This window comes from Carcharhinus amblyrhynchos, chromosome 9, assembly GCF_965287045.1.
Source record: "Carcharhinus amblyrhynchos chromosome 9, sCarAmb.v2.hapA, whole genome shotgun sequence".
NCBI lineage: Eukaryota > Metazoa > Chordata > Chondrichthyes > Carcharhiniformes > Carcharhinidae > Carcharhinus > Carcharhinus amblyrhynchos.
In genome coordinates, this window is record NC_137332.1 from 43,898,003 (window position 1) to 43,924,646 (window position 26,644).

Consider the following 26,644-nt stretch of genomic DNA (forward strand, 5'->3'; position numbering starts at 1 on the left):
AGGTTAAAGGGATTAGCAAGGTAAATATGTGGGGTTATGGGGATAGGGCCTGGGTAGAATTGTTGTCGATGCAGATTTGATGGGCTGAATAGCCTCCTTCTGCACTGTAGGATTTCTACGATTAGATAACAGCAGGCTACGGAGGATAACTATAAATACAAGCATTGGTTTAGAGGGCATATAGTAAACGTGTAGTAAATACGTTTGGTGAGTTACAAGCACAAATAGTCTTGTGGCAATAACAGAAACCTGATGTGAAATGGTGAAGACTGGGGGTTTAATATTCAAGGTACAAAGTGTTGAGAAAAGAAAGAGAAGATGGAAAGGAATACTTCAGTTTTGTTGGATAAATGTGTTACGGAAAAATTGTTGGTCGTGATTTTCTGTTACAGGATCTTAGTCAAGTGATCACATAAAGGAGCCTCTCAAAAGGATGCTAAGATTTTTTGGGGGAGTAGTGGAGCAATGGTGGTGAAAGGAGGGTCCCCAGCAAAGCTAGAGCCAATGTTCTCAGATAGTCCATCTAGAGGAAGAAGTCCATATTACATTCTCTGTGCTCCCTCTTCTTCCCTTTTTCTCTGCCTACTGTGGCCTTTGAATGCCCTGCGGCAATAATACTGAGGTTGTAGAGGACATGCCAGTCCACCACAAAATTGAAGACATACTACAGCAAGAACAACCTGAGTAATTGGGTATGGCAATAACTTGCTCCCTGAGATTTCTGATGGCTGCAAGACTTTCACCATATGTCAGTGGTCCTCACATGTTGTGATTGGTATGAAACAAACAAGTCTAAAGCACCTCATCTGCAAGTTGCGTGTCAGTCTCTTTAAATAGTGGTGGTGGGAGTTCCCTCGTGCAGCTGAACAAATGTTCAGCTGGGAAAGATTAGTGCATGCATGCACGAGCTCTTCATCATCCAAGTTTCAGAAGCAAGTGTCAAATCAGGCAGAATGTCACACTCAGACTATACCTGACATTTCCGATTCACACACAGCATGCCCATGTCAGGGAGGTTCCTGTTACGTTCTTCTCTATTTGATGAAAAGGTACCAATCACACACAAGGATTGGTGAAGCAATATTGGGTTCTTTATTTGAAGGTAAGACTATAGACAGATAATGGCTGGAATTCTTTGGTCTCGCACACCCTGCTACCACTGCCAGCGAAAATGGGGAATTTGGTGCTCAGCCAAATCTCTGTTCATTGCAGTGGAACCGGAAAACCCCAGCTGTGGGCGAGGTCGGAAAATTCCGGCCAAAGTTCTTGGCGAGCTAAGTATAGAACATCTAATCTCTATGCTGCAGATCACAGACTAACAACTTATGGGACTACTGCGCATAGTATATTCTGTCGGTGTAATAATGATTGACAGTAGTCTAATTTATGTCCGTTTAAAGGTGTATGCACATAATATCACAACACTTCCACTGTTGGGCTTACACCAGGAGAGTGTTGCATGCCATTTTCTTACTTTGTCTCTATGGAGAGCAATTTTGCAGCTCAGAAATAAAAACAGAAAATATTGCAAGCACTGGCAGAACAGACATCATCTGTGGAGACAGGAGGTCATTGATTTTTTTGGTTAGAACCAGAAGATGTTCCTGAACTGCATTTGTACAAGCGAACAGAGCCAGGAAAAATGGGGTAGAGAAAAAAAACAGTAAAAATTTGTCTTGTGTCTAGTTAGACGTTAGGGGATGATTAAATGATAAAAGTGATACTGGCTTATCAAAGGGAAGCAATAATGAGAGACTTTAGAGAAATAACACCTCATCTTTCAGTTAGGCACCTCACAATTTTCTTGAATCAATATTGAGTTCAACGGTTCAGATTCTAATCTTTGTCCTACATTCTGTTTTAGTTGCATGTCTTGTTTTTCTCGCTTTGCTTTCAGATAGCAGCTTCTCAATATTCTGTCATCCATACCTTATTTGGACCCGTCTTCCGTTTCATTATTAGTCCCATTACAAATCTCCTTGGCATCCTCCCACCAACCCATGTAATTTCAGATCTCCCATCTTCCTCCCTATCTCAGACCTTTCCTTTGTTCTTTTCCCTCCCCTTGTTATTTCATTTACATAAAAGTTATTGCCTTCCGAACATTTCCCGATTCTGATGAAAAGATCACAGCCTGAAATATTGGGTCAGGTTTTTGTGGAGCAAGTGGGAAGATTGAGTTGGGAAATTTCCATATTTTCTTTCTGGGAGGCAGGAGTGCGATGGATCCAGGAACACTACCCTTGGAGGCAGTGTAGAGGTGGCCACAGGGGCAAACATGTGCCGAGGCAAGCTGCATGCTTAGAAGCACGTATGAGACTCACTTTCAGCTTACCTGTCAAAAGGTTCCCAAATCAAAACCATGATCCACGATTTCTCTAAGGAATCGTGGGCCACAAGTCCTAGAAAAGCCAGCTGGACTTCAGGAAATTTGTTGGAACACATGGGGATCTTTCTTTCCCCACAGATACCGCCTTCCCTGCTGAGAGGTTCTGCATTTTCTATTTTTAGTTTAAAAAGACTGCCCACTCCATCTTCTGAGAAAAATTCTCCAAGCACTGTTAGCATAATCCAGCAAAAGGGAGCAGATTCTGCAGGAAACAAACACAAGGGAACAACGTCCTTTTCGACAGTGATGTTCCCATGACATTTTGAACAGTCCATCAATGTCAAGACAGGTTGTCTGCCAGCAATGAGATGAGCAATTCGCTGCCCTCACACATATCTTGTTTATTCAGTGCAGCACATTTCTGCACCTTCATTTCATCATGATAGATAGCCCTCCCTTTCTTTATTTGTTAGCTAATTAGTCATAGAATCATAGAGTCATAGAGACTTATAGCATGGAAACAGCCCCTTTGGCCCAACTTGTTCATACCACCCTTTTTTTTAAAACACCTAAGATAATCCCAATTGCCTGCATTTGGCCCATATCCCTCTATACTCATACAGTAACTGTCTAAATGCTTTTTAAAAGACAAAATTGTACCCGCCTCTACTAATACCTCTGGCAGCTTGTTCCAGACACTCACCACCCTCTGTGTGAAAAAATTGCCCCTCTGGACCCTTTTGTACACCTCCCGTCTCACCTTAAACCTATGCCCTCTAGTTTTAGACTCCCCTACCTTTGGGAAAAGATATTGATTGTCTAGCTTACAGATCACTATAAGATCAGTCCTCAGTCTTCTACGCTCCAGAGAAAGAAGTCCCAGTTTGCTTATAACTCAAACAATCAAGTCCCAGTAGCATCCTAGTAAATCTTTTCTACACTCTTTCGAATTTAATAATATCCTTTCAATAATAGGGTGACCAGAACTGTACACAGTAATTAAATAGCTATTTTTTATGTTTATTAGCTAAAAGTTTAACAATAATTTGATGCACCACCTCTACTTTACATCGGTACAACCCCTGCTCACTTACCTACCTGAAATGTCTGCATGTATTTGTACAAACAGCATATTCTTGCTCAATCCACCACACATGAAGAGAGTGTTGACCTCATGCCCTGATGCCAGCATTGTTTCCAATATGTGACGGGTTCCCAGCTGAATGAAGGTAAATAAAACCATGTATTTAAGTGCAGAAGCTATTAAGCAGCTGCAAAGCTTATTGCTTACATTAAGCAAAATACCGTAGATGTCGGAAATCTGAAATAAAACAGAAAATGCTGGATAAACTCAGCAGATCTGGCAACAAAATTAATGGGTGAGATATTTCTCCCTCTCCAATGGCGTGTTTTGCTGTGCTGGGAGATGGCAATGGGAACGTAAGTTCCTGCCATTGTCAATAAGGTATCTCGTTGAATGCAACATCTCACCACCAGGAAACCCATGGCGGAGATGCACCACCAGCAGGAACGCAAGATCCCACCGTTGTGAACAACAGCAAGATTTTGGCGAATGTTTCAGATTTCAATGACCCTTCTACAGATCTGAAATGCTAAATTTGTTTCTTGTCACAGATTCTGCCAGACCTGCTGAGTTTATCCAGCATTTGCTGTTTTATTCTTGCTTGCATTCATCATTAATGGATTTTCAGAATAATTGTCCATAATACTTTTAAAAATGCAATAAAGATACAACATTCTTAATTCTCCAGTACAACTGCCACTACTCCTGTGTCTACTGAGGATCAAAAGATTATGGCCATTACATCCACAATTTCCATTCTCATTTCCCTCAGCATCCTTGGATGCATTCCATCCAGTCCTCGTGACTTATCAACTTTAAGTACAGCTAGACTTTCCAATAAACAGAATCATAGAATCCCTACAGTGCAGAAGGAGGCCAATTGGCCCATTGAGTCTGCACTGACTATAATCTCACCCAGGCTCTATTCCCGTAAACCCACGTATTTATCCTCCTAATCTTCCTGACACTTAGCATGGTCGATCAACCTAACCCCCACACCTTTGGACTGTGGGAGGAAATCGGAGCACACGCAGACATGGGGAGAATGTGCAAACTACACACAGACAGTGACCCAAGGCCAGAAATGAACCCAGATCTATGCTATGAGGCAGCAGTGCTAACCACTGTGCCACGTTGGAAGGAGATTGATAGTGATGTTCAAAATCATGACAGATCTAAACAAAGTTAAAAGAGAGAAATAAAAGCAAAACATGCTGGAAGTACTCAGCAGGTTAGACAGCATCGCTAGAGAAAGAAACAGGGTTATCATTTTGGACTTTTAGGTAATTTTGAAGGAAAGTTCCACAGGAGCTTGCTACGGTGAAATGGTTAAAGTAAGTGTTTGAAGAATAGTTACTTAATTCAATTAAGACAATTCACTGAAGTAGAAGTGCATGAGTGCTATATCATTTGAATAAATAACAAAAAAAACTCAAAAGAGATGTTAGGCAAACACTGGCAAGGCTAAGAAACAAGAAAAAGGGTAAGGGACAAGAAATACATGTTAAGGGGGAGTCATATCAGAGGAGTCAGTCTATCTCAGCATGCAGGTGCAGCAGGTCAGGGAGAAGACAAATGGTATATTGGTCTTCATAACGAGAGGATTCGAGTACAAGGGAAGGATGTGTTGATGAGGCCTGGTGAGGCCAAACCTGGAATAGTGTTCAGCTTTGGTCTCCTTATCTGAGGAAAAATGTTCTTGATCTAGAGGGAGTGCAGTGAAGGTTTACCAGACTGATTCCTGGAATGCTGGTATGAGTGGAGATTGAGTCGGTAAAGATTGTACTTGCTGGAATTCAGAAGAATGAGGAGGGATCTCATAGAATCCTATAAAATTCTAACAGGACTAGACACAGTAGATACAAGAAAGATATTCCCAATGGTGGGGGTGTCCGGGGTCACAGTCTAAGGATATAGTGTAGACTGTTGACAGAGAACGGGATGAACGAGTACACTATCAAGGGCAGGAGTCTTGGTAGTGTTGAGGAGCAGAAGGATCTTGGGGTCCGGGTCCACAGGACTCTTAAATCGGCCTCGCAGGTGGAAGAGGTGGTCAAGAAGGCGTATGGTGTACTGGCCTTCATAAATCGAGGGATTGAGTTTAGGAGTCGGGAGGTAATGCTGCAACTTTATAAGACCCTTGTCAGGCCTCATTTGGAGTACTGTGCGCAGTTCTGGTCGCCTCACTATAGGAAAGACGTAGAAGCTATTGAAAGGGTACAGAGGAGATTTACAAGGATGTTGCCTGGACTGGGAGGCATGCCTTATGAAGTTAGGTTGAGGGAACTGGGTCTCTTTTCCCTGGAGAGACGTAGGTTGAGAGGCGACCTGATAGAGGTTTATAAAATGTTGAGAGGAATAGATAGGGTGGATTCTCAGAGGCTATTTCCCCGGGTTGAAATGGTCGCTACGAGAGGACACAGGTTTAAGGTGTGGGGAGGAAAGTACAGAAGTGATGTTAGGGGTAAGTTTTTCACTCAGAGGGTGGTGAGTGAATGGAATCGGCTGCCGTCAGTGGTGGTGGAGGCGAATTCGCTGGGGTCTTTTAAAAGACTTCTGGATGAGTATATGGGGTTTTATGGGATTGGGGGTTATAGATAGGTGTTGATGTGATCGGCGCAACTCGTGGGCCGAAGGGCCTGTTTGTGCTGTAGTGTTCTATGTTCTATGAGGAAAAATTCCTTTACTCAGAGAGTGGTCAGCTTACAGAATTTGCTACCACAGTAAGTAGTGCAGGCCAAAACACTCAGGGGGCAATTTTCCCATTAGCGCAGCAGGCAAGGAGATTCTCATGTTGGCCAGTTCGCAGGATTCGCGCATGTGCTCCCCCGCTCCACCGCTCCCCCCAATAGCATTCCCTAGTGCTGGATTTCAAGCGGCACTCGCCGGAAATTGGCAGGGAGGTGTCAAGTCCATTTAAATGGTTATTATAATATAATTTAAATGCAACTAGCATCTACCTCATCCCCCAGCCAGAGTGGTTCACTCCAACAGGGAATGTTTTGGGGTCCAGCAATTGGGCCGTGGTGCCAAGTGGGAGTGGGGCGGGGGGGGGGTGGCTCAGAGGGCCTGCAACACAAGGATTGCAGGGCTGGCCAGTGATGGAGCTGTCCAACAAGTGGGAGGCGGTAGTGCGGGGCTACTGCGCACACAGCAATCTCGGTGTTGACAGATCAATGCATGCGCACTAGCCCGCTCAGCGCTATGCTGTTGGCCACAGATAGGCCCCGCCCACTTATTTTTAATAATATTCATGCTAATGATCTCTGCAATGCACAGAGTGTGGGAGATTCTTCTCTGAACTCCCATTGAAAAAAACACATGAATTATTCCAGTAGTGCCAGCCTGGGTCCCCAGCACTACCCAAAGAGCAAAGTGCCAATGCCCAGGGTGCACACTGGCACTGCCCATTGGGCCTGGGACAGTGCCAAGCGAGCAAGGCCTATGGGTATGGGGCCTAGAGGTTAGGGCCAGTTTGGGGCAGGGCCTAGAGGGCCAATCGTGGGGGTGAGGGGTCCTGCTATCACTGTGTAGGCAGGATCGATGGGGAAAGGAGGGAGGCCAGCAATCGAGGCAGGCTGGGGGGTGGGGGTTCAGCCTGCTGGAGGTGTTTGGATTGCAGGAGGGGGGTTGGGACTGTAGGAGGGGTGTTGGCACTGTTGGCGGGCTTGGGAATCACGCAGGAGTTGGGAGGCGAGAAATCAGGGCGGGCCGGAAGTGGGGCAGGGGTTCAGGGCTGGTCCGGGAATGGTCATGGGGCCAGCAATCAGACCGTGGGGCCAGTGGAGGGCTGGCAATGCGAGGGTCATGGAACAGGCCAGCGATAGTGCTGGCCAGCAATCGGGAGGTTGGCAGCTTGGGCTACTGCACATGTGCCGATCTCGGCGCTGACAGATTGGCACATGTGCAGTGGCCTGCTCAGCGCTTTGCTGCTGGCCTTCTGGGCAAGGATAGGCTGCACCCACTGATTTTTAATAATATTCATGCTAGTGACCTCAGCAGTGCACAGAGTGTGGGAGATTCTTCTCTGAACTCCCACTAGAAAAAAAAGTGTGAATTACTCCAGTTTTTATGCAAATGTGACACGAATAAATTTTTAGGGAGAATTCTGGCGTGAGTGATTTCAAGAAGCATTTAGATAGCCCTTGAGGGAAAGGGAATCAAAGGATATGGAGGGAAGGTGGGATCAGCCATGATCATAATGAATGGCGGAGCAGGCTCAAAGGGCTGAATGTCCTCCTTGTTCTTAATTTCTATGTTTCTACATACCTTCTCAGGAGCAATTAGGAATGGGCAACAAGTGCTAGCAAGCCAGCAACTTTCACATCCCATTAGAGAATAAAATAAAAGTGAGGCACCCAAACTGACTGGTGGAAAATAAGATAGGAATCCATTGCTCCAATGGAATGGGATGAGCTAAACATCCTGTTGGAGCAAAGAGGAGTGTGTTTTTTTCAGTTTCTGCAAAGTGAAATGGGAGTTGTAATTCTAAGGTTACCAATCCCCTTTGGAAGTTAGGCAGAATGTTCTGGGATGGAAATTGGGTTCACTGAATTTTTAGGGTATGTTCTACCATGCAACACTGCCTACAAAAAGTGAAGATACTGTTACTAGATCATGAGAACAATTTCATCACTAAAAGCTGTAAACCCATTTGATAAAAAACTAGAATCCTTTATATTGCTTTAATTATGATTGATTTAGAACGATTACTTACTGCCAAAGCTTGCATTGTGGCTAAGTAAAGCTTTGCAAGGTCATCAAGACTGTTGCTCAGCGTCAATCCAGTTATCTATTTGTGAAAAAAAGGGCACTTGATTTAGAACTTAAAGTCATGACCTGAAGTGCAATTGTTTTGTCTTCAAATGATTCTTGATTCTTGCATTATTAACTAAGGAGTTAATATTTAAAAGTTGCTTTTGTAGGGCCATTCTTAGAATTCTTAGAAATAATAAACATAGAACTAACTCTGAAGGGCTATCAGTGGAAAGGTTTAGGCGGAAAGGATAGTTTCTAAGGAAGTACTTTCAACAAAATAGTTTTTGCTCTATGTCACGTACAGAAAAAGTGATGAAAACTTCCAAAGGGGCTTTGGGGACTATGCAGTTATATCACCTGCCTGTAAGGCTGAGCACAAATCTCAGACAAATAATTGAGTAAATCTCAATCCTCTTTGCTGATAGACATTCAGACAAGACAGTCAAAGCAGTGTCTGTCAGGGCTTTTGGCTTTTTTAATTAGATCCTGTCAAGTATGTTATTCATCCTTTGAAAAGAATGCAGTTAAATTTTAAATGGGTATACAAATACTTAAAAGTGGGAAGACAGGTTGATAAAACTGTTCACTAAAACACATGTGGGATTCTGGATTTTATAAATATGGGGTAGAATAACCAATCTGTTGTGAGACATCTTGCTGAGTGTACCTCCAAGCAAGGTGTGAGGCTAATTATACCTACTAGCTACTGCCTACCTGAGGTCTAGTCTCAGAAAGTTGTTTGATTTGATCATCATTATCTGCATATTTAAAAGCATTGCTACATTATAAATATTGAGCAGCAATTACTGATTCTTGTGATTTAAGTACTAGGAATACATTCGCCCACATTTTACCATTCCACCCGCCAAGGGAATCACAGTGGGTGAGGAGCAGACTATGGAAAGGTCTGTGACCTTGAGCAGGATTTTGCAGTGTCAGGATAAGCGAGGCCATAAAATTCCACCCATTAAGTCATAGGCAATCAAAAGTTGCCATGCGAAAATGTAAAGACATGTGTTTATTGTAATTCTGCTGCTGAATTAAAATGGATGTAAAATAGCATATGAGATGAGATTGTAGCTGACACTGAATATAACATTTCTATATTTAAATAAAGCAGAAATCATTTACTTTCTTTTAAGTTCCTTCATTTAACTTTGTATTTTGTTCCCTGTAAGATACTTTGAAACATTCTTTTAGGGGAAAGCAATGGCCTAGTGGTATTATAGAACATAACATAAGAACATACGAACATAAGAAGTAGGAGCAGGAGTAGGCCATCTAGCCCTTCGAGCCTGCCCTGCCATTCAATAAGATCATGGCTGATCTGTCGTGGCTCAGTTCCACATTCCCGCCCTCTCCCCATAACCCTTAATCCCCTCGCTTATCAAAAACCCACCAACCCGCGTCTTAAAAATATTTAGCGAGGCAGCCTCCACCACCTCAACGGGCAGAGAATTCCAGAGATTCACCACCCTTTGAGTGAAGAAGTTCCTCCTCAACTCCGTTCTAAACCACCCCCCCCCCCCTTTATCTTGAGGCTGTGCCCCCTAGTCCTACTGTCCTTTCTGAGCGGGAAGAGTCTCTCCACCTCTATCCCATCCATCCCATTCATCATCTTATACGTCTCAATGAGATCTCCCCTCATTCTTCTCTAACGAGTACAAGCCTAGTTTATTCAGCCTCTCCTCATAGCTCAACCCCCTCAACTCCAGTATCAGCCTAGTAAACCTCCTCTGCACTCCCTCCAAGGCCAAAATATCCTTGCGTAAGTGCGGCGACCAAAACTGCACACAGTACTCCAGCTGCGGCCTCAGCAATGCCCTATACAGCCGCAGCAAGACCTCCCTACTTTTATATTCAATCCCCCTCGCTATGAAGGCCAGCATCCCATTAGCCTTCCTGACCACCTGCTGCACCTGCAGGCTGGGTTTTTGCGACTCATGCACAAGGACCCCGAGGTCCCTCTGCACCGTCGCCTGCTGCAGTTTTTCGCCACGTAAGTAATAGTCCTCCCTACCATTATTCCTACCAAAGTGGACCACCTCGCACTTGCCAACATTAAATTCCATTTGCCAGTTCCTGGCCCATTCGCCCAGCCTATCTAGATCCTTCTGCAGACTCTCCACACCCTCCGCGCAATTTGCCGTTCCACCAATCTTGGTGTCATCAGCAAATTTCGACACCATACACTCGGTTCCCTCCTCCAGATCATCTATATAAATGGTAAATAGCTGAGGCCCCAGCACCGACCCCTGGGGCACTCCACTAGTCACCAACCGCCAATCCGAATAGCACCCATTAACCCCCACTCTCTGCCTCCTATTTGACAACCAATCCTCTATCCACGCTAACACCCTACCCCCAACTCCATGCCCCCTTACCTTCTGCAATAACCTCTTGTGAGGTACCTTGTCAAACGCCTTCTGAAAATCAAGAAAGACCACATCCACCGGCTCTCCTCTATCCACCGCCCTAGACACATCCTCATAGAACTCCAATAAATTTGTCAGACACGACTTCCCCTTAACGAAACCGTGCTGCGTCTGCTCTATCAAGCAATTCCCCTCAAGATGCCTCACTATTTCCTCCTTGATATAGAACATAGAACATTACAGTGCAGTACAGGCCCTTCAGCCCTCGATGTTGCGCTGACCACTGGAACCAATCTAATGATCTTCTAATCTAAACAATTCCAATGTTATCCATATGCCTATCCACTGACCATTTGAATGCCCTTAAAGTTGGCGAGTCCACAACTGCTGCAGGCAGGGCATTACTACCCTCTGAGTAAAGAACCTACCTCTGACATCCATCTTATAATTACCACCCCTCAATTTAAAGCTACGTCCCCTTGTGTTAGCCATCACCATCCAAGGAAAAAGGCTCTCACTATCCACCCTATCTAACACTCTGATCATCTTATATGCCTCAATTAGGTTACCTCTTAACCGTCTTCTTTCTAACGAAAATAACCTCAAGTCCCTCAGCCTTTCCTCATAAGACCTTCCCACCACACCAGGCAACATCTGGTAAACCTCCTCTGCACCCTTTCCAATGCCTCCACATCTTTCTTATAATGTGGTGACCAGAACTGTACGCAATACTCCAAGTGCGGCCGCACCAGAGTTTTGTATGGTTGCAACATGACCTCACGGCCCCGAAATTCAATCCCTCTACCAATAAAAGCTAACATACCGTATGCCTTCTTAACAACCTTATCAACCTGGGTGCCAACTTTCAGGGACTTTCACTAGACTATTAATCCAAAAACTCAATTAATATTCTGAGGACCTGGGTTCAAATCCTGCCACAGCAAATGGTGGAATTTGAATTCAATTAAAAAAAATAGAACTAAGGATGTACTGATGACCATGAAACCACTGTCGATTGTCAGAAAAATCCATCTGGTTCACTAATGTCCTGTAGGGAAGAAAATCTGCCCTCCTTATGGGGTCTGGCCTACATGTGACTCCTGAACCACAGCAACGTGGCTGACTCTCAACTGCCCTCCAAGGGGAACTAGGGGATGGGCAATAAATGCTGGCCAACTATGTCCCACGAATGAATATTAAAATAATTCTTTTATATCATGTATTCTATATAAATGTAAGTTGATTTAGTTACCTGCTGTCTATCGTTTTATTTTAAATTTATGATTAGATGGCATTGGTTTAGGAAAATTCAGGGATTAGAATCAGCATGTGAGAACAGCTCCAGCTCCCCCAACAGGGACTCAAAACCAAGGGCAAATGTTCAAAGTTACAATATTAATGTTTCAGTCTATTTCTAATAGTACATATTGAATTTCTTCTTACACAGAACATTCTGTATTAGTAATGTGTTCATTTAAAGATTCTGCTCCATCAGTTAGCTTACAAACTCAAAAATCAATTATTGGAAAAAAACTAATGGACAAGTTGGAAACGTTGTACATAGTACAAAGCTCAGCCAAATAATCAAGTAAATCATGATCTCCTTCTTTTGATAGAAATTCAGGCAAGACAATCAAAACAGTTGTCTGTCCAGACTTTGACTTTTAAAAATGATTTCTTCCCAGGTGTTGTATTTTATCTGTTAAATATGTATGTTATTCAAGAATGGATTATTTGAACTGTTTGATGCTGGTGGGTGTGGCAGGATTGGCTTAAATGTCCACTCCACATGCCATTGGCATTTCATGGCTCTAGTATGTTTTCGCCATAGGTATACTTCAACAAGTTACCAAAGCTTCTTTGGCAACATTTCCCAAAGCCACAACCTCCACCACCGAGAAGGACAAGGCAAGCAAGTGCTTCTGAATACTACCAATGGACGTCGCAGTTCGGTGGAACAATGAGCTGACTAATATTTGGGCATTCATTCTGAAATCGTGCCCTTTAGTCGAACTCAAATCGAACCCACAAAATATGTTGTAAAAATGCACTAGTGTGGTTTTAAAATTGAGCAACCACAATTTTTTTGTTAAGTCAAATCCTGGACACACAATCCTTTCCCTGGTTTGATGCAAAGTTCTTTTGACACTGTTACTCCTATAGGATTTCTACATCCCTCTATCTGTTATGTGCAGGCTCCCCTGCTGCTCTTCGCTTTCCCCTCACTATTTTGTTCTGTGCCTGACTATTGTCTTTTTCTTCTCTACCTCTTCATAGACTACTTTCTCTCACGATGATGCTGCCTGACCTTTTTGCCTTACCTGCAAAATGGTGTCTGTGAGAACAAAGAAAATTAAATTTAAATTAATCTGGGGAGCTTCCAATTAGGTGTGTGCTCACTTCACCTCCCAGTGGAACATTCAATGACATTATCTTGTACAGCTGTAAAAGTGTCTCCTCTTGGGAGCCTGTGATATAACATGGCGGCAGGAATGGGGAACCTCGCCTTTCCCAACATAGCAAGCACAAAAGAGAGGGGGGGGTCATCAGGAAAATTGGAGAAATAAGCTAAACAAAATCAATAGAAAAAATCTAATCGCACCCTCTTACGTTCATTGCTCTCTGAAAACTTACATTTCTAACGACATTGAGGAAGACAATGCCAAGAGGGAAGAAGCAATTCCTGCTTCAGTTTGCTGCATCGAGATTCAAATGACATTAAAAAAATGAGGTCAGGCTTTTTGGGCCAGCAGAAAACAAATGTTTTCAATAGTTAAACAGACAGCAACCTTAAGCCAAATAATGGGAAAAAGGGGCTCTTAAAGTAAAATATGTCAGCGCACACTGACAAAAAGAAATTATTTCAACAAAATCAATCAAATTGGCAGTTAAAAATGAATAATATACATTTTTTTTAATTTTGTCATTGTTCCAAACAAAAGCTATAAAAGGTTTCTCTGTAAAACTGAAATGTACCTACCATGCCCTTTAGGGTAGGATCTGCTAAGGGAGATCTGTTACCATGGAAATCAGGCCAAACATGTAAATCAACAGTAAGCATGCCCACAGCATAACTCTTTTTAATAGACTCCAGGTGACTGTTTAAGTATATGTAGACGTTTTTCCCACTGAAAGAAAACATTCTGAAATCAACCGTTTTGTAACTAAAACATTCCTCAGTTATAAGCCAAGAATAAAAATGATCATTTAGGTGCTGTCATTTTGGAAATAAAATATTTGAAGACTGAGCTAGTGTTTTAAACCGAGAAAGAAACTTACAGGCCCTATTTTTCTTTTCAAAGCCACTGGGGCACAGTCAAGGGATGGAAACATATGCAAATAGAGAATATAGTTGGCCATACAGAACAAGAGCAAAATCTTATTTTGTGAAACATCTACCCTTCCATTCATTTTATTTCTGTCCAAAAATATTCCAAATTATCGCTTTTAAGGTAACATCCACTCAAGACAAAGATTGCCTGCGGCAATTAGGGATATATCTTCCAGATGATCACTCCTGTGAGTAGATTAATTCCTCTCTCAACATTGACAGAATTAACCTGTCCCTTAAATGTCCCATCTTCAAAACAAGTCTTCCCCTTGACCAATTTTCACAGCTTAGACCGGTTTGAGGAGGTATGGTGTTTTTCATCCAGGGGAAAACTGAACACAGATTGTAAATCAATCCATTTTGTAAGTTATATCTATAATTTACACTGTCTATATGAACTGTTTTACTCAAAAATATTAAGTAAGTCCTTTGATTTTCGTGGCATGCAGTATAAATTGAGGGTAGCAGAGGGAAACAATCTGATGGGCAAACTGAAAGTAAACTTGTGTGTAAGTTAGGAATGTTTATCTGAAATAATAATTTTAAATTTCATGAGATAAGTGTGGAGAATGTTGCAGATCTATACATTTTAAAATTTTAGTTTACAAAATTTATGTTAAAAAAAACCCCTAGAATCTGTGCCTGGGAGAAAATGATGATCTGAACTTTCAAAGCACAGAAAGCCTAATAGTCACTCAACTGATGTTACACCAGAGACCCAGAACTCAAATTAGGAATTATATCAATCTACGTTTCAATTTCTGTATGTATTCACATCCCTGTCATTTTTGCCACAAGCTGCTGTGGGGATGACCTGCGATTTGTTTTGTTTGATTTCATTCTAAAGGCCCAGAATTTCCACAAGGATCACACCAGAAGTTACAATTTCTATGCTGATTTTACTGATGGGTCACATTGCCAATACTTCCTGCCATTTGGGATAAGTCAGAAGGTTTTTAAAATTGATATAAACTGTGGCCTGAGTAAAGTGTGGAAGTTCATGTCATATTCTTCATGTAAATGTCCGTTTATGCAACAAATGCAACATGCCATCATTTACATACATTAAGCACAGCAAATGCAATTGTGGAAGCTTTGAAGTTTTTAACGTAGCTCATTCTAGGAGCTAGAAAGTTACTTCTGTTAATGAGCGGCAGAAGGAAGCTTTTCTGCATTGGTGCAGGAAATCAAGGGAACTCGGATGTACTGTCAGCATGTGGTGCAAATTTTCTTGATTTCTTTTGTACAGGAATCAGCTTTGTACACTTCTTACAGATGAAGATAATTGTGGGTCCATTGCACATGGTCAGGAGAACTTATAATGGGGAATAGAGAAATCTCAGAGAAGTTAAATCATCACTATCATGAAGATAGATACAAAAAATCTCCCAGAGTTAGATCTAACAGATTAGGGGGAACGAGGAAATGAATGAAATTAGTGTTAGCAAGAAAGTTGTAATGGAGAAATTAATGGGAAGGTTGATGAATGCCTGGGACATGATATTCTACATCCAGAGTGTTGTAAAAGGTAGTAAGGGAAATAGTGTATGCATTGGAGATCATTTTCCAAAATTCTATTGATTCTGGAATGGTTCCTGCAGATTGAAATGTCACTCCACTACAGGAAAAAGGGAATTATGGACCTGTTAGCCTTACACCAATAGTAGTAAAATGCTACAATCTATGAGAAACATTATGATAAATGGACACTTGGATAATAAAGATCTAATTGTGCATAATCAACATGGGTTTATGAATGGAATGTTTAATGACCTTTCTGGGTGTTCTTTTGAGGATATTATTAACAAAATTAATAAAGGGGAGTTGGTCAACTTAGTTGACTTGGATTTCCAGAAGGCTTTTGATAAATTCCACCATTGACAGGAGGTGGTGGCATAGTGGTATTGCCACTGGACTAATAATCCAGAGACCCAGTCTTTCTCGTTCCTTAGATTTAATGTTGGGAGATTTTCTTGTATCTTTATCAGTTGTTTGGTGAGGAATAGGTCAGGTACGTTGCGCCCTCTCGTTGATTCCTCCCCCACTTAACTGCAGACCTAATCCAGCAGTTATGTCCTTTAGGACTCAACCAGCTCAGTTAGTAGCAGCGCTGCCAAATCATAAACAGTAAGTGATAGACAGAGCTAAGTGATTCCATAATGAACGGATCAGACCTAAGCTCTGCAGCTCTGCCACACCTGGCTGTGAATGGTGGTGGACAATTGAAAACTCATTGGAGGAGGAGGCTCCACAAATATCCCCATCCTCAATAAAGGGGGGACCCAGCACATTGAGCAAAAGATAAGGCTGAAGCGTTTGCAACAATTTTCAGCCAGAACTGCCAAGTGAATGATCCTACTCGGTCTCCTCCAGAGGCCCCCAACATAATGTCAAGTCTTCAGCCAATTCGATTTACTCCATATGATATCAAGAAACAGCTGAAGGCACTGGATATTGCAAAGGTTATGGGCCTTGACAACATGCTGGCAATAGTACTGAAGATATGTGCTCCAGAACATGCTGTGCCCCTAGCTAAACTGTTGCGGTTCAGCTACAACACTGGCATCCATCCAGCAATGTGGAAAATTGCCCATATATGTCCTGTACACAAAAAGCAGGATAAATCCAACCCGACCAATTACTGTTCCACCAGTCTCCTCTCAATCATCAGTAAAGTGGTGAAATGGGTCATCAACAGCACTATAAAGCAGCGCTCATTTTAACAAAAACCTGCTCATTGACAGCCTTAGACAAACATGGTAAAAGAGTTGAACTCCAAAGGTGAAAGTGGCTGCCCTTGACATCAATATCTGACTAAGTATGGCATCAAGGAGCCCGAGTAAAACTGGAGTTGATGGGAATCTGGGGGGGAGCCCTCTGCTGGTTGGAGTCATGCCTGGCACAAAGGAAAATGACTGTGGCTGTTGGAGATCAATCACCTGAGCTCCAGGACATTATTGCAGGAGTTTCTCAGGCTAGTATCCTAGGCCTAACCATCTTCAGCTGCTTCATCCATAATGGTTCTTCCATCTCAAGTTCAGAAATGGGGATGTTTGTTGATAGTTGCACAATGTTTAGCAGCGTTCAGATATTGAAGTAGTCCAAATGCAGCAAGACCTGGACAATATCCCAGTTGGACTGACAAAGTGCCAAAAAACATTCATGCCACACATGTGCAAGGCAATGATCAACTCCAACAAAAGAGAATCTAACCATTGCGCTTTGACATTCAAAGGCATTACCGTTGCTGAATTCCCCACTATCAACATCCTGGGGTTACCACTGACCAGAAACTGAACTGGACTAGCCACATATACATTGTGGCTACAAGTGCAAGTCAAAGGCTATGAATCCTGCAGCAGGTAACTCACCTCCTGACTCTCCAAAGTCTGTCCACCAACTACAAGACATGCCCGATGGAACAATGTGATGGAATACTCTCTACCTGCTTGGATAAGTGCAGCTCCAACAACACTCAAAAAGCTGGATACCATCAAGTCAAAGCAGCCCATTTGATTGCACCCCATCACCAACATTCAATCCCTCCACCATTGATGCATAATGGCAGTCATGTGTACTATTTACAAGATGGACTGCAGGAACTCACCAAGGCTCTATAGACAGCACCTTCCAAATCCATAACTACAAGCTGGAAGGACGAGGGCAGCAGATACATTGGAACAACATCACCTGGAAGTTCTGCTCCAAGCCACCTACTATTCTGAATTGGAATTATGTGGCTGTTCACTGTTGCTTGGTCAAAATCCTGGAACTCGCTCCCTAACAGCACAGTGAGTGTATCTATGCCATATAGATTGCAACAGTTCAAGGAGGCAGCTCACCACCATCTTTTCAAGGGCAATTAGAGATAGATAGTAAATGTTGGCCTTGCCAGCAAAGCCCACATCCCTTTGATGAAAGTAAAAGGAGGTTGATTATCAAAATTAAAGTGCAAGGGATAGGAGATAAAATACCGGCATGGGTAAAGAATTAAGGAAAACAGAGAGAGTAGGAGTAAACGGATCATTCTCACAGTAACAGATTGTGACCAGGCATGTACAGCAAGGAATACTTGGGTCCCAGCTATTCTAAAGTATGTATCTATGATTTGGATGTGGATTCCAGATGTAATATTTCTGAATTCAAGATGATGCAAAGCCAATTGGGAATGTGTTCAGAGAAAAATGCAAAGCATCTTCAAGAGAATTCAGACAGATTTATTGGACAGGAGTTTTAACCCGTTCCCGCTGGTGGCATTTTCAGGCCATGCCGGTATTTTATCTCCTATCCCTTGCACTTTAATTTTGATAATCAACCTCCTTTTATTTTCATCAAAGGAATGTGGGCTTTGCTGGCAAGGCCAACATTTACTATCCATCTCTAATTGGGTTTAGGAGTCGGGAGATAATGCTGCAGCTCTATAACACCCTGGTCAGACTTCACTTGGAATACTGTGCTCAGTTCTGGTCGCCTCACTACAGGAGGATGTGGAAGCCATTGAAAGGGTGCAGAGGAGATTTACAAGGATGTTACCTGGATTGGATGGCATGCCTTATGAGGATAGGTTGAGAGAGCCTCGGTCTTTTCTCCTTAGAGAGATGAAGGATGAGAATGGACCTGATAAAAGTGTATAAGATGATGAGAGGTATTGATCAGGTGGACTCTCAGAGGCTTTTCCCTAGGGCTGAAATGGCTGCCACAAGAGGACACAGGTTTAAGGTGCTGGGGAGTGGGTACAGAGGAGATGTCAGGGGTAAGTTTTTCACTCAGAGAGTGGTGAGTGAGTGGAATCGGCTACCGTCGGTGGTGGTGGAGGGAAATTTGTTAGGGTTTTTTAAGCGACTTCTGGATGAGTATATGGGACTTAATAGGATTGAGGGTTATAGGTAAGCTTAGTAGGTAGAGATAAGATCGGTGCAACTTGTGGGCCAAAGGGCCTGTTTGTGCTGTAGTTTTTCTATGATTTTATGATTCTAAGATGTTTTCCTTGGTTGGAGAATCGAGAACCTGGGGCACCAGGGGGAAGCCACATTGGACTGAGACGAGGGAAAAACCTTTTACTCATTTACTCATTGAGTTGGAATTCTCTATCCCAGAGAACTGCGGAAGCTCAGTCAGTAGGTTTAAAGCAGAGATTGTCAGATTTCTAAATACCAATGACAAAGGGATATGGGGATAGTGCAACGAAAAAAAACATTGAATTGGATGATCAGCCATGATCCTATTGAATGGCAGAGCAGGCTTGATGAATTGAATGGCCTACTCCTGTTCTTATGTCCTGATGTCTTGTTCAGAAAATGTCAAAACTGTCAAACATCTCCAGGGAGTGTCAAAGCTGTCAAAAAACTGTCCAAGCATACTTGTGTTAGATGGACAGGGAAAGGGCAAATGTTGGTGTATGAGAGGAATGAGTTGAAATGAGTTGGCAGCAAGTTGGCACAGGAAGAATGGGGAAATTAGTGGTGGGTAGAAGGGAACTAAGTTGGCATGGGTTATGGAGGCATGGGGGTGGGTGGGGACATGGTATGGCATAGGTTGGCATTGAAGGGCCTTAGGGGATGTATGGGGAGACAAGGTTGGAGGAATTTGCACAGAGGCAGGCTTTGTGCCCAGCTTGGCTCTCTACCCGGCAGCCTGTGCTTTCATTCTGGACTCGCCCAACCTGACTCCAGTTTCAGCTCACACTTCCTTCTTCATCACCACCACCAACCAAAAAAATTCTGCAGACTGCACCGGAAAATTTCCTACTCTCTGAAACCTGATCTGGGGATGAAAATCTGGACCTGAGATTCTATCGTGCTCCTGACAAGAAGCCTCACCTAATGAGAGTGCATCTTAGAAAATAAAAATGGTGAGAAAAAGTGGGTAGTGGTCCATAATTTCCTGACATATTGCATATTCAAACAATATGTTTTTCATGATGTCTCTCAATTAATGCATACAAATTTAAGCTTATAAGTGACTGCTGGCAATATTAGTGAACAAGTGCTTAAATTGTTCAGATGATATTTTTCTGGGCACACTGAGGGATGTCAAATGAACAGATTCAGTATTTGTTCACCAATATTGCCAACAGTAATTTCTAGGCTTTGAGATGTGCCAGTGATTAACTCATTTCTTTGAACGGACCAACTCTGGATTTTGTTATGTGTGAAAGCTATAGAAAATGGAGACGGATACTGTCCCAGCTTCAGAATAATAATCTGATATAGTGATGAAAGATTTTAATTACTAAGTAGATTGTTTGCTTAAGTTAATATATTTCCTGTCTGTGCATGTCACGGTAGCACAATGGTTAGCATTGCTGCCTCACAGTGCCAGGGACCCGGGTTCGATTCCTGGCTTGGGTCACTGTTGTATGGAGTTTGCACCTTCTCCCCGTGTCTACGTGGGTTTCCTCCGGGTGCTCCGGTTTCCTCCCACAGTCCAAAGATGCGAGGTTAGGTAGATTGGCCATGCTAAATTGTCAGGGGGACTAGGTAGAGTGAATGCATGGAGTTATGGGATGGGGCCTGGGTGGGATTGTAGTTGGTGCAGACTCGATGGGCTGAATGGCCTCTTTCTGCACTGTATGGTTCTATGATTCTATGAATGTAAATATCATTTTAAAGAATAGCTCGATACATTTCAATAATGTACATTTCTCACAAAGCAAAAAAGCTTCCAATTACCTAAATCAAATTATCACTCACATTGAAAATCTTTACAAAAATCAGTCAAGTTAAGCACTGATTAAAGATTACCTCCCAACTATAAGAAACAAACAGACCTAGCTTTGGCTTTGGAGTCCAGCTCAGCGAACGCAGGATGGCTTTTAACAACATGTTCTATCTAAAACAAAGAAACAAAGTTGTGTCAAAGCATAGTTTTCAGCATAATTGAAATTTGTAAAGCTCCAACATTTGTACGGACTTTCAAAATTTCAATTTACCAACAATTTTTGTTTCAGTATAATATTATTGGACGGCACCAGAAACAGAGGGTGAAATTTGTCACTGGCGTGATTTTATGATCCCACTAAAGTTGATGGACTTTTGAATGGCTTGCTGCATTTTACAGTCCCACCCCGCCGTGTCAGGGCTGTGAAATTCCACCCAAAATCCTGGTGGTGGATGAAAATTTCTCTGAGCTATTTGTAACAATGTCTCAAACTTGCTGATGAAGAATGGGTTTTATGTTTCAATGCAAATAATTGGTCCTTTAGAAAATGAGAAAGGGGATATAATAACTGGAAATGAGAAAATAGCTGAAGCATTGAATAGGTACTTTGTGTCTGTCTGCACAGTGGAAGACACAAATAACATGCCAAAAATTGATGACAAGAAGGCTATGGCAGGAGAGAACCTAGAAACTATCATTATCATGAAAGACGTAGTGTTTGGCAAACTAATGGGGCTAAAGGTAGACAAGTCTCCTAGTCCTGATGGAATGAATCCTAGGGTACTAAAACAGATGGTGGGAGAAATAGCAAATCCACTAGTGTTAATTTACCAAAATTCGCTGGATTCTGGGGTGGTTCCCGCAGATTGTAAAACAGCAAATGTGACACCATTGTTTAAAGAACGAAGTAGACAAAAGGCGGGTAATTATAGGCTGGTTAGCTTAACTTATGTAGTAGGGAAAATGCTTGAATCTATCATTAAGGAAGAAATAGCATGACATCTGGATATAAATTGTCCCATTGGTAAGACGCTGCGTGGGTTCATGAAGGGAAGGTCATGTTTGACTAATTTGGTGGAATTCTTTGAGAACATTACACATGCAGTGGACAATGGGGAATCTGTGGATGTGGTGTATCTGAATTTCAGGAAGGCATTTGACAAGGCCCCACACCAAAGACTGTCACATAAGATAAAGGTGCATGGTGTTACAGGTAATGTATTAGCAAGGATAGAGAATTGGTTAACTAACAGAAAGCAAAGAGTGGAGGTAAGTCGGTGTTTTTCTGGTTGGCAATCAGTGCCTAGTTGTATGCCTCAGGGGTCAATATTAGGACCGCAATTGTTTACAATTTACACAGATGATTTGGAGTGGGGGACCAAGTGTAGTGTGTCAAAATTCGCAGATGACACTAAGATGGGTGGAAGAGCAAAGTGAGCAGAGGACTTTTGAAAGTCTGCAAAGGGATATACATAATCTAAGTGACTGGGCGAGGATCTGGCAGATGGAGTATAATGTTGGTAAATGTGAGGTCATCCATTTTGGTAGGAATAACAGCTAAATGGACTATTATTTAAATGGCAAAAAATTGCAGCATGCTGCTGTGCAGAGGGACATGGGTGTCCTAGCGCAAGAATCACAAGGAGTTGGTTTACAGGTGCAGCAGATAATTAAGAAGGCAAATGAAATTTTGCCTTTATGGCAAGAAGGATGGAGTTTAAAAACAGGGAGGTTATGCTGCAGTTGTATATGGTGCTGGTGAGGCAACACCTGGAGTACTGTGTACAGTTTTGGTCTCCTTACTTGAGAAAGGATATACTGGCACTGGAGGGGATGCAGAGAAGATTCATTAGGTTGATTCTGGAATTGAGAGGTTTGGCTTATGAGGAGAGACTGAGTAGACTGGACCTATACTCATTAGAATTGAGAAGAATGAGGGGAGATCTTATAGAAATATATAAGATTATGAAGGGAATAGATAAGATAGAAGCTGGGAAGTTATTTCCACTGACGGGTGAAACTAGAACTAGGGGGCATAGCCTCAAAATAAGGGGAAGCAGATTTAGGACTGAGTTGAGGAGGAACCCCTTCACACAAAGGATTGTTAATCTGTGGAACTGCCCGAGAAGCAGTTGAGGCTACTTCACTGAATATCTTTAAGGCGAGGATAGATAAATTTTTGAACAGTAAAGGAATGAAGGGTTATGGTGAGCAGGAGGGTATGTGGAGTTGAGTCCACGAAAAGATCAGCCATGATCTTATTGAATGGTAGAGCAGACTCGAGGGGCCAGATGGCCTATTCCTGCTTCTTGTTCTTATACTCTTATGTTCTTAATACGAACAGCACAAATCCAAATCTTTCTGAAAGTTAAATGGGTGAAACTTAGGACCTTTTGACAATTTAAAAGTTACATGAATATCTGAACCAGCGTTGAACTGAAAATGACGGTTATTTTCAACGTGAGTCATAAGTAAGGGTGCATGGAGTGAAACGAATATACTGGGTGTGAATTCTGAAGAATTTGCCATTCTACAATAGCCAATTTTCAAGTTTCTTTTAATATAGCAGTGACAATAATGATTCATACTGTTTCAGAGATGATAAGTAATATAGTCCCTGTTTATTAAAACCAGTGCTCAGCTGGTAGCACTCCTGCTTGTGGGTTTGTCAAAAAATGTGGTTTGTGCATTTATCCATGCTTTGAGTATGTAATTTAGCTTGACATTCTCACATGGTACTTGTGGTTTTATTTGCTGATTCAGATGAAAAAAGGGGTTCGTCCAATACCCTGCCAATACTGTTTCATCAACCAACATAAAACGTGAATTTGACTGTATGACAGTAATTTTATCTCTTGATCTGAAGGTTATAAACTCAAAGATTTAAATATATAATAGCGAATTAAACTTCAGTACAAGTTAAACTTCAGTAAGAGTTAAAGTTTATTTATTATTAGCCATACATTATCGTTGCAGTGATGTTACTGTGAAAATCCCCAAGTCGCCACACTCGGTGCCTATTTGGGTACACTGAGGGAGAATTTGGCATGGCCAATTCACCTAACCTGCACATCTTTAGACTGTGGAAGGAAACCACAGCACCCAGACGAAACGCATGCAGAAACAGGGAGAAAGTGCAAACTCCACACAGACAGTGACCCAAGCCGGGAACTGAACCCCGGACCTTGGCGGGAATTGAACCCCGGGTCTCTGGCACTGTGAGGCAGCAGTGCTAACCACTGTGCCATCATGCCGCCCCAATATTGGACTGTCGGTGCCCTCTTTTGAATGAGACATTAAACCACAGTTCTGCCCATCAATTTAGGTGGACAGATCCCATGGTATTACTTGAAAGTTGGAGAATTAACACTTCTTCTCTAACTATGGTACTAAAACAATTTACCTGGGTATTTATCTCTCCTGCTTTGTGGGCCTTTACTGGGTAGTAAAATGGTTGTCACATTTATTTTTTGACTAAGGTAAAACATCCCAATGTACTTCATAGGAGCATTATTAAATAAAAATAATTTTATTTTCACCGAGGCATATAAGGTATGAAAAATATCACCCCAAAGAATAATAAAGGTACAGAGGCAGAAACATTTTTGGAGAAGTACCAGTCCTTAAGCATGGCCACAGTGGCGGAATGGTAAAACAGTAATCATTTTCAAAAAGTGCAAACGAAAGCTCTTCTTTAGCCTTGTTTTATTCATCATAAAATGTCTAAACTCTGGTGCTTAGAAAACTATTTCTTACAATTACTTCCAAATTATTACTTTCCATCTTTCCAACTAACTGTCACGGGTGTGTAATGATAGGCAAGATTTGCATTGCAATTACGTTATAGAATAGGCAAAGAGAAAAGCGGTGATATGGAAAGACAGTGTTGTACTTGTTTTGCTGGGAGCTTTTATCAAATTAAGTGCATGTAGATGGATAAGAGTGGTACTATCTATAAAACAGAGTGCTTTCCATGCTGTGCAAATAAGTTCCAGGAGATTGAAAGGTTCACTTTTCCACTGTGTGCCCATCAATTTGAGAAGATTGCTGAATTCTCCACTTGGTGCTTCTGTCATACTCTGCATTGATTTCTTTCAAAATTGCCAGTGAAGGAAAAAGTAATGAAAAACATAAGTGATAAGAAACATGCTGTTCTGAAAGCTTTGTGTGCACAGATATTCGGATGTTGTAACTTGTGCTCTGAGTTTCCCCTCCAATCCAGCTTTCAGTGTATTCAGTTCTACAATATGATTATAACATCAATCATCCTTGCAAGATTCCCAAGATCAAAGGTATGACTCCTTCCCATTGTCTTGCTTACCAGTTTTCCTGTAGCACTCTGTCCACCTTCATTTAGCCAAAAACCAGGCACCATAGCAGAATAATAGGGTCCCCACACACCTGGCACAAATAGAGGATCTTTATTAATCTAGGGAGAAAAACAACAAAAAGTAAATTAGGGAATCAATTAGTAGGATCACATCATGAGAACCTCAAATGGTAAAACTTGTTTCTTGAATTTGCCCCAGCCAGTGATGCCCACATCCCATGAATAAATAAACAAACTGCTCTTCCAGTGTCCATATTAGGGGCTCAGTAAGCCCCACCCTAAGATGACTGCCCTGCACTCAGAGTCATAGAGTCATAAAGGTTTACAGCATGGAAACAGGCCCTTCATCCCAGCTTGTCTATGCCACCCTTTGTTTTAAACCCCTAAATTAATCCGAATTGCCCGCATTTGGCCCATCTTCCTCTGTACCCATCTTATCATGTAATTATCTAAATGTTTTTCAAAAGACAAAATTGTACCTGCCTCTACTATTAACTCTGGCAGCTTGTTCCAGACACCCTCTGTGTGAAAAAAATTGCCCCTCTGGACACTTTTGTATCTTTTCCCTCTCACCTTAAACCTATGCCCTCTAGTTTTAGTCTCATCTATCTTTGGGAAAGGATACTATCTCCCTTATCTCTGCCCCTCATTATTTTACAGACCTCTATAAGTTCACCCCTCAGTCTCCTATAAGAACATAAGAAATAGGAGCAGGAGTAGGCCATCTAGCCCTTTGAGCCTGCCCCGCCATTCAATAAGATCATGGCTGATCTGTCGTGGCTCAGTTCCACATTCCCGCCCTCTCCCCATAACCCTTAATCCCCTCGCTTATCAAAAACCCATCAACCCGCGTCTTAAAAATATTTAGCGAGGCAGCCTCCACCACCTCAACGGGCAGAGAATTCCAGAGATTCACCACCCTTTGAGTGAAGAAGTTCCTCCTCAACTCCGTTCTAAACCGCTCCCCCCCTTTATCTTGAGGCTGTGCCCCCTAGTCCTACTATCCTTTCTGAGCGGGAAGAGTCTCTCCACCTCTATCCTATCCATCCCATTCATCATCTTATACATCTCAATGAGATCTCAGGGTGTTGAGTGTCTGGAACGAGCTGCCAGAGGCAGTAATAGAGGTGGGTACAATTTTTTCTTTTAAAAAGCATTTAGACAGTTACATGTGTAAGATAGGTAGAGAGGGGTATGGGCCAAATGCGGGCCATTGGGATTAGTTTAGCGGTAAAAACTAGGCGGCACGGACATGCTGGGCCGAAGGACTATTCAAATTATAAATCCATCAAAAATGATGCACAGTTGGTTGGCATAGATGTTTGAAGCCATTATACCACAATGCTTTAATGACATGTACCACTACATGGCATTGTCCTCAAATAGTGATACGGGAAATTCAGTTTCATGCGTGGATGGGGGCTATTTTGCGCCCGCACTCTCCATCTTCAGTATGGCAGTGTGTGCTCAAAATCCAGAGAACACAATTCACGCTGGCAAGTTTCCATGTTCCAATCTTACCAGCCTCTTACCAGTGGAGTGGCGTGAAACACACTGCAGGACCACAGAAAGCTCATTAGCAAGCACTCTCTCTGGAACATTCCCCCTTCACTGGATATCCAGCTGGCTCAAACTGTTGGTGGGTAAGGTGGGTGGGGAGTAGACTCTAATGAATGGAGGGGGTAGACCTGGGCCTACTCTGATCGGGGGTGTGGGGGGGTGGGTTGGTGAGACCTCCACAGGTTTACTCAGGTTCCGATTGCAGTGCCCTTTAAAA

The 26,644-nt window shown here is 42.4% G+C and overlaps 1 protein-coding gene across 2 annotated transcripts in view; it reads right to left on the reverse strand.

Moving 5' to 3' along the window:
* fggy (FGGY carbohydrate kinase domain containing) overlaps window positions 1–26,644 on the reverse strand; it is a 247,266-nt gene that overhangs the window by 56,384 nt on the left and 164,238 nt on the right. The window contains exons 9-13 of one of the 2 annotated variants that reach the window (XM_080195539.1): window positions 24,859–24,966; window positions 20,647–20,708; window positions 13,527–13,689; window positions 8,131–8,205; window positions 3,428–3,548 (exon numbers count right to left, since the gene is read on the reverse strand). In XM_080195539.1, coding sequence (XP_080051665.1) covers window positions 3,428–3,548; window positions 8,131–8,205; window positions 13,527–13,689; window positions 20,647–20,708; window positions 24,859–24,966 — 529 coding nt within the window. The remainder of the gene's footprint in view (window positions 1–3,427; window positions 3,549–8,130; window positions 8,206–13,526; window positions 13,690–20,646; window positions 20,709–24,858; window positions 24,967–26,644) is intronic. The other variant, XM_080195540.1, reaches the window with a different exon arrangement.